The sequence below is a fragment of the Herpailurus yagouaroundi genome, unplaced genomic scaffold (genome assembly GCF_014898765.1).
Source record: "Herpailurus yagouaroundi ecotype Mexico unplaced genomic scaffold, PumYag 184, whole genome shotgun sequence".
Taxonomy (NCBI): Eukaryota; Metazoa; Chordata; class Mammalia; order Carnivora; family Felidae; genus Herpailurus; species Herpailurus yagouaroundi.
In genome coordinates this window covers 28,047,554-28,065,348 of record NW_024412415.1, presented here as the reverse complement: position 1 = coordinate 28,065,348, position 17,795 = coordinate 28,047,554, and the positions used below count along the sequence as shown (strand labels likewise).

At 42.2% G+C, this 17,795-nt stretch overlaps 1 protein-coding gene across 5 annotated transcripts in view; it reads right to left on the bottom strand.

The window, feature by feature from the left end:
- Window positions 1–17,795, bottom strand: part of TLN2 (talin 2) — a 439,937-nt gene that overhangs the window by 12,727 nt on the left and 409,415 nt on the right. For all 5 annotated transcript variants that reach the window (XM_040492868.1, XM_040492871.1, XM_040492869.1 and 2 more), the window contains 2 exons: window positions 8,020–8,125; window positions 7,006–7,130 (listed from right to left, as the gene is read on the bottom strand). In XM_040492868.1, the coding sequence (XP_040348802.1) occupies window positions 7,006–7,130; window positions 8,020–8,125 (231 nt within the window). The remainder of the gene's footprint in view (window positions 1–7,005; window positions 7,131–8,019; window positions 8,126–17,795) is intronic.

Genomic DNA, 17,795 nt, shown 5'->3' with positions numbered 1-17,795 from the left:
CCTGTAGCCTACATGTGCTACAGTTCCAAATTAAACATTTCTTAAGAAGGTGCTGACTTTCTCTCTTCCTTATTCTCTTAGTCTCCTCCATGGAGAAACCCTGCCTCCCTCATGCCGCATCTTGGCCAACCTTCTCCCTGACGGGTTGTGGGGTACATGGTGCCCAGAGAAAAAATGTTTTGGTCTGTCGTCCTTTTACTTGCCATTTGTGAATTACATCCCTGCAGCCCTATGGCCCCTTCCCCCATGAGCTTGAAGGTGAGGTAGCTGAGGGTATCCATAGGAGATGGTCCAAAGGCCCCTGCCCTGGTGTCCGCCTCCCTCTGTGTAAACCTCCTTTAAGGGACTGCCTTGCTAAGAGCTGATAAACACAGGGGTCACCTTTCTCACAACTGGCTACAAAAACCAGACCACAACTTGTGGTGCCATTTTTCCATTTAGAAATTGTGCTTTGTTCTGTGTTACCCAAAGTCCTGCAGAATGCTTGCTGTTAAAAACAAGGTCATATCACATCAGACACTTAAAAAAAAAAACAACTTTGGAAATATTTTTTAAAGGTGTGGACATTTTGCATATAATTTAAATATACTTGAGGGAAAAAAGGAGTCCAGCACCAAGAACACACACAACACCAGGGAAGCATTTTCTTGCCAATTGGAAGCCTGAGTGGAATTGTTTGGCTGCTACCAGTTTGCTTCTGGTATTGAACTGAGAAGTGCCTTGGGGGAGACCTTCGCCTGTACCCAAAAACTCAACTGTTTAAGAGCCGAATCAGCTTTTCTTTTAGAGGCCACATGGGTGGGTTGTCTTTAGGACCACCACTCTTACTATAAATGAGAATTTATAAATGGGAAGATCCTTAGAATAACTAGACCTGCCAAGATCCCAAACCTGGACAGGTGGCCTCGTTCCCCTGAAAGCCCTAGGCAAACAGTAAACAGTCAAAATGGATGATGGAGAGAAAGGAGTGCCAAATGGTTTTGCCTCCAACTTGGGGAGGGACCACTCTTTGTACCCAGGTAATAACTGCATGTTCATGCAGCATCCATCAGAAAAGGTCCGAGCTGGCACGATTCCTATCTTAGGAGCGGTTTTCCCATGGTAGCTGTTGTTTTATTTTATCTTTTTCCTGATAAAAAGTAACACCACCGAAACCATCTTTTAATTGCTACTTCTGTTTGATGGAAAAATTAGTAAAGATGATCGTGCTTTCAAAACAAGTCGTGTGACTGTTTACTTAGGAAGCACAGACAAAAAAGATAATGGAATGCTTTCAACTATCTCGATCAGATACATTCGCTGCTGTGATAGGAATCCTCTATGTAACTGACGAGAGTGTGACAAGACCTCCTGTTCTACATGGTCGGGAGTCACCTGGGAACACGGGCTGGTTGAGTTCCCCGCACACCTTTGCTTTTCACACTCTTTACATCTCCGGGACTGGCAGCCACTAGTGGCAAATGAGCTCAAAGCCCCCACTTCAGCCTTACAGAAAATGTCCTATCTGTTCCTACTGCTCCCTGAACACCTGGCTGCCCCTTCCCATCCACTCAGCTAATCAGTACAGCATGCTGGCCAACAGCAAGATTACAGAAAGAATTAAGAAAATCCCATCAGTTTTAACAAATGGGTTTCCCCTCAAGGCCCTTTTAAACTGGGTTTTTCTTTTCCGTTATTTATAATAACTTGTCACCTCTTTCCCATGACAGTTTGTCATTTTGGTCCAATAACTTTAACTGCGGTCAAAACCGAAACACTGTCCTCTAGCTGCGTGAAGGTGGCAGCATCTTGCACACCCTCCAAACTGATCTGTTCTCAGTGGACAAGGATCCCAGGGACAGGCTCCACGTTGTAACTCTGGAAGCTGGGACTCCAACACTGTGTTTCCCTCTCCTGTGTCATCACTTTGCTGCTGTCACTATGCATCCACTGCAAGCAACTTGGAGATGGCTTCTAGACATAACAGGGGAAACTTTCCTGACCAACCTGTTCAAACCACTGGCTCGCCACCTGTGTGGGGCTTTGCTTACACACATACTCAAATGTGCTCTTAAAAGAGCAGTTCTCTGCTCCAAAAGACTGAGCTGTTGGCACAATGGTTCTCTTTCCAGAAAGCAGTGCTCAGTCTTCTGTTGAGACAGATCAGAATGAACTCACAAACTTCACAGGCGCTTCCATGAGGAGGAGGTCAAAGCCAACCAAAGGCGGCTTGCTGCGTGCCAGAAAAAATGTTTCGTAATCCCAAACTTCCTGTTGCACCCAATTAGGCCATGGAATTACTTTCTGATTGTCAGCTTATTCTAAATATTATCAGCTTCGACTGACCAGTTAACCTATTACAGGAAATGTGACAGACAGGGTGCACACTATCTTTGTTAGATACATTTAGTCCTGAGGTTTTTATAAACCCAGTGACTCACCATCCCTACAGTTAGTATGGCTGATTTGGTTTATATGTTTTGATACTATGGGCAGAAGGGAAATTTACAGAGAGTTGATCTGTGTTTAAATATTTGCTAGAAATTAGATTATGAAAATTACTAATTTCTAAATTGAAGATCAGGATGAAATGTAAATCTATGTGTGTGGGGGTTATAATGCTTTTAGCCCATGTCACAAACATGGCCTGGAACCTTCCATTTTTTTTCCACTGAGCATATCCCTTAAGGATTCATTACTGACAAAACTAAGCTATACATTATCTCAAGCTCTTATGAAAACATCCACAATTATGATTTGTTTCTACAACAAACAAGAGAATCTAGTGACACTGATACAGGTCTTAAACGCTACAAGAAAAAACGGAAATATAACATTATGAAATGGAATGAGCACCCCGTCTTCTAAATCTGCTTGTGAGTTTAACATATGCTTTCCTGTTGCCTTATAAACTATATTAGGAACCCCCGGAGACAGGGCAAGACACTGTAGGAATATGTTTGATATATAGTTGGATTAAATAACAACCTAATATATCAAACATATCACACAGAGGCCTGCAGAAAAGGCATCCAGGTTTGACTGAGCTCGAGAAAAGGCAGAGTACTGCAGGCTACGGCTGCAGGGGGTGGTCACCACTGCCGCAAGTCCATTACCTCTCTGTGGAGCACAGTCTGTCTGTAAGTGTGGAAACGACACCATTAGCAACATTGTAGGTACACGCACCAGTCTTAATACCATCCGACCTTCTCTCCTTTTGCTTTGGTACCATCTTCCCAAGAAAACAGTGGATCCAACAGTGCCAATTGGTTATTTGTGTTTGGCAGATCCCAGGCAAAAAGAGGTGCTGAGATTTTAAGGGCCTGAGGGGGGAAAAGGTGCCAGGAATCATCTTCATAAACCATGGAGCATTCTACTTTTAAAACAGGCGACCTGAGAATGCGGTGAGCAAAACAATTCAAACAAACAAAAAAAATAAAACATTGCCCATCCCCGATACTATTCCTCTAAGCAGTGTAAATGCTCTCCCGTTACGAAAGGAAAGCATTATTTGCTCTCTACTAAGGGCTTGTGGGTTCGTGTGTAGTTACAGGGATGGGAATGCGAGAGCAAATGCTTATTCACAGTATCTTGGGGATTACCTATTTTTTTTCAGTTATGGAAGGGGATGGAGAGAACCAATGAACCACAAAAGACTGGCTGCTTTTGGTGTCACACTGGGAATTAAAAAAAAAAAAGTTTATTTTGACAGAGTGTGTGTGAGTACAGGGAGGGGCAGAGAGACAGGGAGAGAGAGAACCCCAAGCAGACTCCACACTGACAGGGCAGAGCCCGATGCGGGGCTCAATCTCACGAACCACGAGATCATGATGACCTGGGCCGAAATCAAGAGTCGGTTGCTTCACTGACTGATAAACTGGGGAAATGCATTCCTTTATAAAGGTAAGGAAGATATCTGATTTTATGCAGTTATTACCACATAGCAGATGGTTCTGTTCCTAGACAGGCACAAAAACCCTGGTTTGCGTTGAAGATTTCTTTAAAAGAATTTTATCGATAATATAATCCATATGTCAGGAGCCTCTGGCCAATGGGTGGCGTAAGACTTCACATCATTGTGAGGCACTCAGAAAGTACTGAGCACCCTTCCTTATAGGAACTGGGGAGCGGCCTAAGGTAGGCGTCCCCAAGTAAGAGACTCAGATCAATAGTTATGTCCACTTTGACCTTGACCAAAGGATTCCTTGGCTCTCCGTAAAGAGCCACATTGTAAATACAAAAGCTAGGTGACCCCAGGGCAGTGCAGGGAGCACCCACGCATCCACCTCTGCAGCCATCACTCATTTTTTAAGTGCTCTTATTTTTAAAACACTGTTTTACAAAATTTTAAAACCCAGGCACTCCCTGAATTCCACTGTCATTCTTGTACATTCCCCACCTGTCTCCTTTGTATGTAAGTGTTCTTTACAGAGTTATACCGAGCATATAATTCTGCATCCTGTTTTTTTGTTGTTTTGTTTTTTTTACTTTACATTTATGCCATGAGCAGAATCCTCTGCACACCGAACAGTCCTACCAACATTATTCTCAACAGCTGTGTACTTTTTCTTCAAGGAGACACACAGGTCACGTCTAACTTCTTCCTACTACAAACAAGGCTACAGGCAACAGCCCTGACCCCTTCCCCTCCCCCAGGTTTCTTTCTCTCTGGATTTCCTCCTTTGCACAGGAAGTGGCAGTAACAGCTCAGAGGGTACAGGCAAACCAAAAAGCTTCCCTGTGGAGCTGCCCCAGCTTCTGACATTGGCTAAACCCAGAAAACTGGTATGAACTGACTGTGTCATCCATAGCACACATACAATGCTTCCAGATCAGTCGAGGCCACCTGACTCTGGCAAGGTATTTTGCCTCTGATTCTGCATGGACAGGCGTTGCTTTGTGGGCACATTGCAAGGACCCGACGAGCCAACGCCTGTAAAGCACTGCTTAGCACATACTTGGTACTCAATCAGTGTGAGTCTTTTATTTTCTTTTTGCTAAGGCCATCAGCTCATGGGTCTATGGAAAAATTATTCTTTCAGGCATTCTCCTAGGAAGTAGTAGATAAAAGTCTCTGAAGCATCTTTTTGGTTACTGCTTATTCAGTTAGGCACTGTATTTTTAAATTATCTCATTTAACTGTTATAACAACAATGCTATGGGGTAGGACCTCTAATTGCTGGGTTTTTTTCAGATCAAGAATCACGAGGTATATCAATGGCTGGACAGAGGGCAATTAGGACTCAGAGACAGAGCACAGAGGGACCTTACAAAAGGACAAAAGGAGAGGGATTAAAACAGGAGCTCTCAGAATCTGGGGAAGTGCTAATGTTACACGAGCACCAGGCTAATTCTCCAGAACAGTGTCAACTGACATGACTTCAGCAATAGCAGACGCAAGCTCTCCAGGAGAGGCTACTTGTGCTAAATCAGATGAGGAAAAGGGAAGACAAATTACACACAAAGCCTCCAAATCTTAGTCAACAGTTGCTTGCTTCTTAGTTGAATGCACATTTTCCATCTGCAACTAACCTGATTTATCAAGCAGAAATAAAGACAAAGCCAGAAAGTGGGAGTTGCCCCTATATACACATCCAGTTCTTAAACTTGTTGAAAACACCTAGGACAATCTCAGACCTCTTAAGACCCTCAGGTTAGAGGCTAGTAGAGAGAACCCTGGTAACCCCCCAAATCAGAAAGCTGTAACTCCTAAATTACATCTTGATGAGAGATTTACAGAAATGCCTTCACCAACTATCAGCAACTATCGGGAGACTGGTTCTAAGAATTTAATGGTTTTAAGAAGGTTCCCAAGCTCAATACATTCACTTACATGCTCACGTCTGTTTTACATGCAGCATTAACCTGGGTGCTGCTTTTGAGTGGTTTGGTGTATTTCAGTGCTCAGACTCCATATTTTGGTTTTATAAAAATGGTAGAGTTTTAGGCATACCTAATCTGGGGGATCCAGCTTTTTCTGAGGGGAAAAACCATATTTTACCTCCTAATGTTTTTGGGTCCTTGGAAGAGAAGTGAGGTGATGGGTACCAGCAGGGACTTGCTTGAATACAAAGAAAAAGAGGCCTCCTCTGATTCCACCGTCTTCTGGGAGAAGACAGCCGTGGGAGGTAGAGTGAAAGGTAACTGCTTCTGGACAGGACTGGGCTTTGCCCCTGGACGGCACTAGCTCACCATCCTTTTATGTATAATTGTCCTTCCTATGGCCCCATCTTAGAGTAAGTCCTTAAATGGCTGTTTCTCTTTAACATCTTAAGTTTTACATTTTTAAAAATGTTTTTATTTATTTTTTACAGAGAGACTGAGCATGAACGGGCAAGGGGCAGAGAGAGAGGGAAACACAGAATCCGGAGCAGGCTCCAGGCTCTGAGCTGTCAGCACAGGGCCCAATGTGGGACTCGAACCCACAAACCGTGAGATCATGACCTGAGACGAAGTCAGATGCTTAACCAACCGAGCCACCCAGGCTCCCTTAACGTCTTAAGTTTTAAACATTTATCTAGATGACCAACACAGATGGAGAAAACATACCAGCCCACCAGTCTCCAGCATATACTGAGGAAGTCTGTTACTAGGTCCACTTTGAGGTCCACATTACCCTTTACTGATTTGAAGAAAAGGAGAGACCCCACATTGCTATTTGCACTGCATTATGGAAACCAGAAAATTTGAGGGTGACCACGTCCCCTTCAGTAACAGGGACTTTCCATAGCAAGCATCTAACACCTGCTTTCTATACAGTGGAACTAAATTCAGATCCTAAGTGCCCTGGATTCTTCCTTTGGATACCCAAAGGTGTTTTTCTGGGTGGTTAACCTGAAGGATCAACCCATGGGTTTTTTTCCATGCCCTGTAAAAAGGTGCTGGGCAGGTAGAGCAGGTCTGCCACTTGCCAGTCTAACCACGGGGAAGGGGACAGGCTCCCTGTGGGCACACCTAGCTTCACTTCACAGCCATCCACAGGAAGACCTATTGACATCGGACAAGCAGCCACACATGGACACTCACTTTCGGTTTGGCTCTTGGCTTCAGTTGCTCTAACTTCTTAGCAGCAGCCTCAATGGATGCCGCAGCCCCCAGTAATTCTGTTTCCGCGATGACAGTTGGGTCTTCTGGATCCACCCACTCTGTTCCTAAAATCAGTCCAAAGAGGGTCATTCTTGGTAGCTATGACCGCAGGGGTCTGGCTTCATTACCAACCATGACTGGATTTACGTGCAAGGAGGCTCTGTCAGCCTACTAGTTGCACCGTCCTAAGGGATCTTCTCTCCAGCTCTCACCGAGATCAGCTGGGTGAAGGGGAGCTCCTATCTGATCCTGTCGCTTGTGTAAGTCAGTTGTGTATACAGCCCTACCGCAGGAGCACTCATCGATGCAGTGTCAAAAATCAAGATCTTATGGTTCAAGGCCAGCTCGAGCCTTACTCTGACCTCTTTCTTAAAGCTCATGACCGCAAGTAACCATTTTCAAGATACTTGAGACTATGCGGACCACACAGATTTGTCATCCTCTTCTCTTGGGGACTCATGGAGAACTACCATTCATCTCGACTCAGACAAAGGGAACGTGGTAAGAAAACCTTGCTCTGGTGAGGTGACTGCTTCTAATGTGACCACAAGGGGGTGTGCAAACAATGTACGCAGATGGTATCATTTCCTAGACATGGACTGTATGATTGAATGAGGATATTCTGATGAAGGCAAATGCAGATAAAAATAAAGGGCGATACCCTTAAGACAAGTGAGCTGCTCTAGGTGGATTATACCATTTAAGTGGAAGTACTTAATCAAAGGACTGGAAAAGAGCCTTGCTTGAGGAGGATATTACTTTGAAATTCTAACTCTATTCTCATTTGCTAAAAAAAAACAAACCAAAAAACCCAACAACAACAAAAAAAACCCTACTGTATTCCTTCTGACTGCGTTCACCAAGAAAGGGCCTGTGTTGGCTGCGGGGTTTCTTTGCTCAGTTCATGGCCGCCGAGTGGTGTCCCACGAGATGACACGAGAGAATCCAGCCTACCTTTCATGGCTTCTGCTGCCTGGATGAGCTCAGTCACGGCACCAGCGACGCGCTTGGAGAAAGCAGCCAGCTGGTGCTTGAGTTCTGGGCTGGGTTTCTGAAGAATCTGAGGATGAAGAATAAGTCAAATGCATAAGAAAGATGGTAGCCGTTGTGACAGAAAGCACACTCTTACTGGTGAACCGAGTTGGACAACCTGGTTTGAAGTTGCAACTCTGCCACCCAAGTGACTTCAGAAACTTGGGGGAAAACACTTAAGGCTCACTGGCCTTCAGTTTCCTGTGAGAAATGAAAAGTTGGGAATTACGAGTTTTTCTAAGGTCCCTCTGGACACATTTCTGTAAGATCGTAAGTGAGATGAAGTCCTTATGTGGCCTTTATTTGCCCTTTCTTTTGCACATAAACCAAACATATGCACACGAAAATTACGCACAGTTTAGGAACATTCCGAGTGAACGCGAAAGCCTGAGGTTACAGGTCAGATGGTACTTGTGACAAAACAAATGTGGCACCAGAAGAAATATGTGACTCTGGTGGGGTCTCAGAGACAGAGTCCCAAGAAAGCACAACCTTCTGATCAGAGGGCAAGCTCTCCTGCGAGAGATTCTGAGGATTTTCCTTTTTTTTTTTTTTTTTTTTTGAACTAGCTCAAAGGTTTTTTTAAGTTTCTTTTGGTTTTTGATGGTGTTAAAAAAGATATTGGCTATCCAACACCCAATCCAATTTATAGGATATCCTGTGTGAGGATTTCTTCTCCAATTCACTCAAGAATGGGATGAGATCTTCACCATAAATTTACATTCTGACTTAAATCACCTTGCTCCTGCCTAACTCTGAAATTTCTCTTCCAACATTCTTTTTCTGCATTTCTTTCTCATGCTTCCCAGTGCTACTCTTCAGATTGAGAAATGCTCAAACCTTCAGGAGCAAAGCACAACGGCTGCCTCTCTCTGGATAATTCTGAAGCCTCGAGCCAGGGATAAACATCGCTTTGGAACTGGACAAACTTGTGTTCACACACCTGGCTTCCTTTGCGCCTGGTTTTGGACGCTGGGCAGGTTAATGAACCCCTCAGAACCTGTTTTCTCCTCTGTAAAGCTGGGATAATGCCTATTCCTCAGGATTGGCATAAAGATCAAAAGGAGTAACACATAAGAAACACCCTGCACAATGCCTCCAACACGGCAGGTGTTCGTTAAATGTTAATTCCCTTCTTGGTGCCCCATACTCATTCTTAGGAGTCTGGAAAAGAAGTCTTTTGGACCCCAGAGATAAAAGAAAACTGTAAGTCTGGTTAAAAAAAAATCTGGGTTTGGGGGAGTTAGTGGGATTATACTTTGACCAGCACTGGCCGCACCAGTGTGTAGAAGACATTGTATTATATGCCTGAACTGATCAGTCAAAGGTCTTTGAGCATCACTTTACATGCAACCATCACCATCCTCCTTCCTTCGGAAATCTTTAAAATTTATTTTCTATTTGCTACTGTTCCATGAATTCAGTTATTCTTCTCTTATTTTCTCACCCTAGGACTTATACATATCACTATGCAGATACTAAGAACTCAGTACAGGGGCATCTGGCTGGCTCAGTTGGTAAAGCATGTGACTCTTGATTTGGGAGTTGTGGGTTCAAGCCCTATGTTGGGTGTAGAGATTACTTAAAGAAAATTTTTAGGAAAAGAAAAGAACTCAGTACAATTCTGAGAATGAGTGAACAAATGAATGGATGGGTAAAAACAGAGCAACATACCATTGGGACGAGTCCTAATATGATAGCTTCATGGACCAGTTCTAAAACACTAGAACCATGGAGAGGTGGGGGGAGGAAGTTGTGTCTTTTATTTTCTAATACAGCCAGGGGTAGGCAGTTTAGTTAAGTATAGGTTCTAGAGTCAATTTACCTATGTAACCCTGGTCTAGTTACTTTTCTTCTAAGCCTCAGTGTAAGTAAATTGCCTAGTAAATAGGCATAGCAACAGTCCTTTTGTTACCGACTTGTGGTAAGACTGCATAAATTAATATGTAATTTGACACAATATATATTCCCATCAGGGCTATTGATAGAATTGGACTGAAGTACAGCTTGGGCACCAGGGTTTTTAAAAGTCCCCCATGTGATTCTCATACATAGCCAAAGTTGTGAACCACTGCCCTAGTCTCAAATGGTACCATTTGGCACCACTTAATCAAAGGCCTGTACTATTTTTTTCCCCCCTGAAACAATACATGTTGAAAGTTCACCAGGTGAATAATGGTTATGGCTCAGGGTTTGAAAAGCTAAGTGGTCCATAGCCTTGTTCGTTGGTTAGTTGGTTTATCCATGGTGGTCAACACGACAAGAATAGGCAAAGAATTAAAAGTATGATGGGGAGATTCACAGTAAATGATGAAAGACTGAACATTCTCTACCTAAGATCAAGAATACGGTAAGGATGTTTGATCTCACACCCTTATCAGTATTGTACTAACATTCCTGGACAGTGCAATAAGGCAAGAAAAATAAGTAAATGGTACAGAGATGGAAAAGAAGAAGTAAAAGAATCTTTCTTTATAAATAATGTGAATGTCTATATAGAAAATTCTGAGGCATATGTAAACAAAAGCTTCTAGAATAAGTGAGTATAGCAAGGTGACAGGCTATAAGGTCAATATACTAGTATCAATTATATTTTTAGGTTCAACAGCAACAAAAAAATAAGAATTTTAAAAAAGCAGTATCATTTATAACACCATAAAAATTATGAAATACCTAGTGCTAAATGCGACAACACATGTGCAAGACCTGAATCCTAAAAATTATAAACATTGTTGAAATTATTAAAGGAGACCTAAACAAATGGAGATATATGCCATGTTTACGGATTAGAACACTCTTAAAATGTCAATTACCCTCAAATCTCCCCCACAATCCCAGTCAAAATCCCCAAAGCTTTTTTTTTTAGATATTTACATGATGATATGAAATGCAAAGCACATAGAAGAGCTAAAACTATTTTGAAAAAGAACCAAGTTGAAAGTCTTCAACTACCAGATTTTAACATTCATATAAAGTAGTAGTAATCAAGACATCATGATATTGGTACTTGGACATATAGATCAATGGAGCAGAAAAGAGTCCAGAACTAGATTTCACATATATAGTCAACTGATGGTCATTAAATGTGTTCAGATGCCTTTAATTCAATGGGGACAGAATCATTCTTTTCAACAAATGATGATGGAACAACTGGATAGCCATACGTAGGAGTATGAACCCTGGCCCTTTCCCCACATCTAAACCTAAATATAAGAATTAAAACTATACAGAAACAAACCAAAAAAAAAAAATAATCTTAGTGATCTCAGATTTGGTAAGGATTCTCTGAGGACAAAATATAAACTAGGCTTGAAAACTTTAAAAATCATGAACTTGGAAGTTTATGTTTTATAACTTTAAAAACATTATGCTAATTTAAAGAAGCAGTCACAAAAGACCATATACTGTGTGATTCCATTTATATGAGAAGTCCAGAATAGGCAAATATACAGAGGCAGAAAGAGATTAGTGTTTGTCTAGGTCTTAGAAGTAGAGTGAGGGCAATGAACGACTGCTTAAGGGTATGAGGTTTCTTTTTGGGGTGATGCAAATATTCTAATATTTTGTGATAGGTGCACAGCTCTGTAAAGACAGGAAAAAACAATTAATTTAATGCCTGAAATGGGAAAATTCTGTCATACGCCAATTATACCTCAATAAGGCTGCTCAAAAGAGAATCAATCGGGCATGCAAAGAAAAGAACAGGAAGCTGGTGAGAGGTAGCAGAGCATGGCCCCCCGAAATAACCTCTTTGGTATACGGATTGTTTTGGGCTAATTATTGTGAGAAAAAGACACGGGAGAAGCTCTGAAAACAGAGTAGAAGTTACTCTTTTGAAAGAGAAATTTACAGTGACAAAGCAAATCTTCCTCTGTTTAGAGTGTCTCCCTCTCCCTGCCTGAAGAGAAGGTTGACTCTTTATCATGAGAGAATTTATCAGAGGAGAAGGCACAGATTTAAATCTGCATAATCTCCTGGCAACCTCCAGGACGTTTTTCCTGGCAACCTCCCATCACCTGTCCCAAACCAATTACACACCTTTTTTTTTCACTGAACTGAACATGGTCTTTAAGCCAGTGGTTTAGGCCACCTATGTAGTTACTCATTTTTCCCCTGGATATCTGCTATGCATCCATGAGGTACACAATGTATTTGTTTTTCTCTTGTTAATCTGCCTCACTACACAGGGTCTCAGGCAAGAACTCTGAAGTGTAGAGAGAAAATTATTTTTTCTTCCCTTATACCGGGATATAATCCTAAAAATAATTTGCAAACATAACTGATGCAAAGAAACATTCAATTCATCTTATGTGTTTAATTACTTGGGATATAAGATCTATTTTGGCTTTACTTTCCTATTTTTGCAAGTTTTATCTGAGCTTTTTGTTTCCTTAACTCTCTGCAGCATTGTTATTTTCTTTTTTAATAACACACATTTCCATCTCTCTCCAGACGTTGTTATGAAAACGACAAGGCAAACCACACCCTAAGAGAAAGGATTAAAAAAAATTTCACAATTTGTATCTAGAAAATGTAAAAAATTCTCAAAATTCCATAATAAGACAAACCTAATGAAAAATAGCCAAAAACATCTCAATAGGGACTTCACCAAAAAAGACATACAGAGGGCAAACAGGTGCATTAAAAAAGATACTCAACCACGTACATTAAAACCACAGTGAGACACCACTGCACACCCACTGGAACGACTAAAATTGAAAAGACAGACCATTTCAAGTGTTGACAAGGGTGTGGAGCAACCGGAACTCTCCTACTCTGCTGGAGGAAATGTAAAATAGTATAACTACTATAAAAAAGTTTCCCAAGAAAGGAAAAAAAAATGCATACCCTATTTTATAAGTATCCCACATCCAGGTATTTATCTGAGAGAAATGAACAAATTCAGGCTCAGAGATTTATACAGAGAATGGTCTTGGCAGTTTTATTAGTAATCAGTAGCTGGAAACAACTTAAATATTTGTCTCTTCACCTAATGATGGACAAGTATGGCAGAACCATTTGATGGAATACTACTTAGCAATACAAGGGGACAAATTATTGTCACACATAACAACATGGATAGAATTGAAAATATTGATGCTGAGTGAAAGAACCAAAACAAAGAAAAGTATGTACTATGTATCCCGTTTACACAAAAGTCTAGAAAGTATAAACAGATCTATAATAACAAAAAGACCAGCAGTGGCCTAGACATTCTGAGGAGTAATGGATACATTCGTTATTTTGATTGTGGTGATGCTTTCAAGGATATATTCACATATCAATACTCAAAATGCACACTTTAAATATCTGTTTATTGTATGTTAGTTATGGTTCAATAAAGCTGGAAAAAAAGTTAGGGGTGTGGTGGGCAAATTCACTTACATCATCAAAGTGGAGTGATTAAAGACTTCTGTCTTTAAAAAGAAGAGCCTGGAGGGTGAGAGAGAGAGAGCCACTCCTTCATATACTCTGGCTCTGAGAAATTACAAGTCCTATGGTAAAGTATCCTATTCAGACAAGGCAGGAGGAAAGGAGTTCTATTTTTATCCTGCCATTAAGTCAACATGATTTCTAATAGCAGACAAGAGACGGAACCAAATTAAAGCTCTGCTAGTGGAAGCGAGGGTAATTTTAAGGCTGTCAAAGATCTCACATTGTGGTTCAGCAGCAATATTGAACTGTGGTTGCTACAGAGGCAATGTGGCTGCCTCTTGCAGTACAAACCTACTATGACAAACCAGCAGAGAGCAAATGCAGGAGGCCAACAGTGCTCACATGGGCGTGTCTAAAGCTTCACAGAGCAGCTCCCTGGACAGCAGGGACAGGGCTCTGCCTAAACTGGATCCCATTATTTGTTAATTGCTAACTAGATTCTCCAAAGGAAAGGATTCCCCAAGCAGGCGTTCTTGATTTGGAGTTTCTAAATTCCCAAAGAATCCAGCTGGGCATTTGGGTCTGGGGACCCTCTTAACAGTTTAAGGAACAATTTTGTGCGTGTAATGTGCTGCGGTTTCTCTGATGCTGGTAGTGGGAGGCAGGAGATGGACTTTCAGCTCCAAGGGGTCTAAGAATGCTAAAATCATGATAGTTATTTGTGCCTAGAGAAAAACGGAGAATGGGATTGATAACGGATAAAAAATTATTGATATATATTTTTTAAGGTAGGGATCTAAACCAAATAGGACAAAGCATTAACAAAGTTAGTTAATTATAGAGGGTGGGCACATGGATGTCGATATGGTTTTCTGTATTTTTAAGCCCTTTCAAAAGTAAAAACTGAAATATACAAACCAGCCATTAAAGTTAAGAATCCTTGGCCCTAACATATTTAAATCGAACAAGACTGAAGCAGCATAACTTTCCCCACATTTTGATGCGCCTTAATTTAAGAAAAGCAGCAGCTCACTAAAGAAGCTCCCTGACCAGCTGAAAGTGACCTCAGTTTATTTCTGTAAATCGCTGGACACTGTCTCCAAGCCTTTATTTCTACTTCTTTCTCTTTTTCTAAAAATTAGACAATTATCTGGCCTTTCTTCAGCTTTCAGGAATCTTACTAGTTCTCTTGCAACAATTAAAACAAGACGTCAACTTTACAAGAGATCCAAGGGGACTATCTCAAGATCTCCTGTTACAGTTTTTAAAATTTATTTGTATTTTTTAAATTGTTTTTAAGTTTAATTATTTTGAGAGAGAGAGAGAGCACAAGCAGGGGAGGAGCAGAGACGGACAGAGAAGAATCCGAAGCAGGCACCGTGCTGTCAGCACAGAGTCTGAGGCGGGGCTTGATCCCACAAACCATGAGATCGTGACCTGAGCCAAAATCAAGAGTTGGACGCTTAAGTGACTGAGCCATCCAGGCGCCCCATCTCCTGTTATAGTTTTAAGTTAACTTTCTTTTCAGAATGGAGATGCTGTAGCCATCCCATGAAGACCAGAAACGAAGAGGAGAAGAGAATGCTGTGTGTTCATGTGAAAATCTCTAGTTTTTTAACTGTTTCTTTATTCATCACCCTCAAGGAGCCAATTTAGTATCTGACATGAAGGCTAACTTCCCTGTTTGTGTGTCTCCATTTTCCTTTATTCCTTGCTGGGTTCTCCACCAGCACTGGCCTCAGTCTTGTGGCTCCTGGGCCTCTCACTGGTGTATAATCTTCCACACTTGGGCCTCGTGTTAGTCCAGATTTCTTCTCAGTCTGCTTTGGAGGAAGAATTAGGGCTAACGATATGAGAGATGAACTTATTCTCAGCTGCAGGCCCAAGAAAACTACAAATGTCCACAGCAGACGTGAAAGAACGCTGTCGTAGGACTTCCGCAATTTTTAGTTATGAACTGCTACTTTTCCTATGTTTATGATAATCCTCGGGGAAGGCTTGCTCTGTTGCTATGTTTTTATTAGAAAATAACCTTCAAAGATTATGTCCAGCTTTCCAAAGAGACAAACATAAATATATGAACAAATAAGGGTATGATGCTAATTCATTCACATTTCCCTCAAGTCGGGACCATCAGTACCTGCCATGAGGAGGCAGAAACAACCTTGCAAAAGAGGAGACAAGTTCTGCATATTTTATACCATTTTTAACGCCATTCAGGCTTTCTTTCTATTAATGATTTCTTTTTAGCACTAGCTACCTTCACAAAATATACCTCAAAACAGCTCTGGGGAAACAAGACGTTTCTACTTCCACCATGATTCTCGGTCACAATGATGAAGACCGTATAGAAAGATGAAGAGAAACTCAGACGGCAGGCTTTTAACAGTCACCTCGACCATCCAACTTGACAACACATAAGGCTTAAGAGTCTCGTTTCTCTAATAAATACAAGGAAGAACTCGTACCAGAAAACCCATCAACTAATATGAGCAGCCGCAAGAGAAGCACATCTACTGCAAAGTGCAATCGCTCTTGCCTGGGCCCAGAAAAAGAAGGGAGTGGATGCTCCCGTTCTTGCTAAACTCTGTCCTCCATAGTTAATCTCCCAAATCACACATGATGTGGGGTTTCCATGCACCAAGAGCCCTTCTTCCTCTTCCAGAAAAACCTGATGATTATCATTAGGCCCCATGCCTGATACAGTAATTAAGCGGCCATAAAACTGGGGTCTCTGAATGTGTGGACTGGGAATGGCTACTACAGCTTCCCTACCTAATGTTCATGGAGGCATTGGACCTCTCGGCCTTTTCTCGGGCAAAGAGGCCAATCATCCACCCACCCCCTAGAGGCCTTGTCTTGTTTTGCTCACCCAAACAAGATGCACACGGAAAGAAGAGGTCAGAGACAGGGGGGTGGGTATCCCTTTGGTAGATGTGACATCTGGCTCCCAGATATTGGCAAAGGGTCTAAAGTTGGCTTGAGGTGGGAGGGGACCCTCTGAGGGTTCCATTTTCCTTCCCCCCTTGGGAAAATTTCTCAAGTGCTGACCCCCGCCCCTCCTCATGAAGGCAACACTCCTCTCCCAGGTATAAGCTGTCTTGTTGCTGCAGAGCACGACAGGAGACCTCCAGTCCATTAAACACCTTAAAGGCTGTTGCCTCCTTTTTATCCAGGTTGTGGCTTTGTCAGGGACACAGCTGGAGGTAGATGTCTCTGCAGTGACATTCCTGGTACATGGCTCACCACGAGCAAAGCCGGAAAGCACCAGCCTGAGGGCAGTGTGCCTGAGGCCTGGACCTACAGGCGTGAGGTAAATGATCAGCCCTGCACAGATACAGGCACAGGTGCTACAAGACATAGGGTTTGCTCAATAAATGGAGCTAGAGAGGGGTGCCTGGGTGGCTCAGTCGGTTGGGCATCTGACTTTGGCTTGGGTCACAATTTCCCGGTTCATGGATTCGAGCCCTGCGTCGGGCTCTGTGCTGACAACTCAGAGCCTAGAGCCTGCTTTGGATTCTGTGTCTCCCTGTCTCTCTGCCCTTCCCGTGCTCATGCTCTGTCTCTGCCTCAAAAATAACCAAACATTAAAAAAAAAAAAAAAAAAAAAAGAGAAAAAAAGAAATGGAGCGGGGGAAAAGGGGCAAAATGAGGATCCCTCATTTAAATGAATACGAAAATCCCAGTATTTTCTTCCCTTCCAATAAATGATTAAGAGGAAAAAAAAAAAAAAAGTCTGAGACAGAAAGCAATATGGGAAATGGGCACCCCGTGGGTGGAAAGCACACGTGAGCTGAGCCCCGAAGCCCGATCTTCCTGACATTCTCACGGATTCCTGACACTGTTTACCATCCGAGGAAACTCAAGTCTGGACAAAGCAGTAGTCATGCGGCTATTTATGTGACACAGCTGGGAATCGAATGCAAAGATTCTAAACCTAAGCCTAACACTGCTTCTGCTGCAACTCCTAATTTTCTGATAGAACAAGGTTCTACGTGACTAAGACTATATGATTCCACCAAGAAAAAAATGCCTTTTGGAAGCCTTGCTGGCTTCATTCCGAATACCCTGAATTTCCTGCTAATACGCATGCTCCGGACTGAACACTTTAACTCTGTTCTAACGCAGAAAGTTAGTTTGGCGGCAGAGGCTCCTGCCTTGTGAACAAGGACTGGCTAACGCGTTTTCTTGGCCCACATGAGATGATACACTGTTTTCTAGTCACCGGAGTTCAGGGCTTCTGGAACACAATGTTAGTAACCGCAGAGCGCCTCCACTCACAGAAGATACACTTTCACACAGACCACACTTAACCTGGGTAA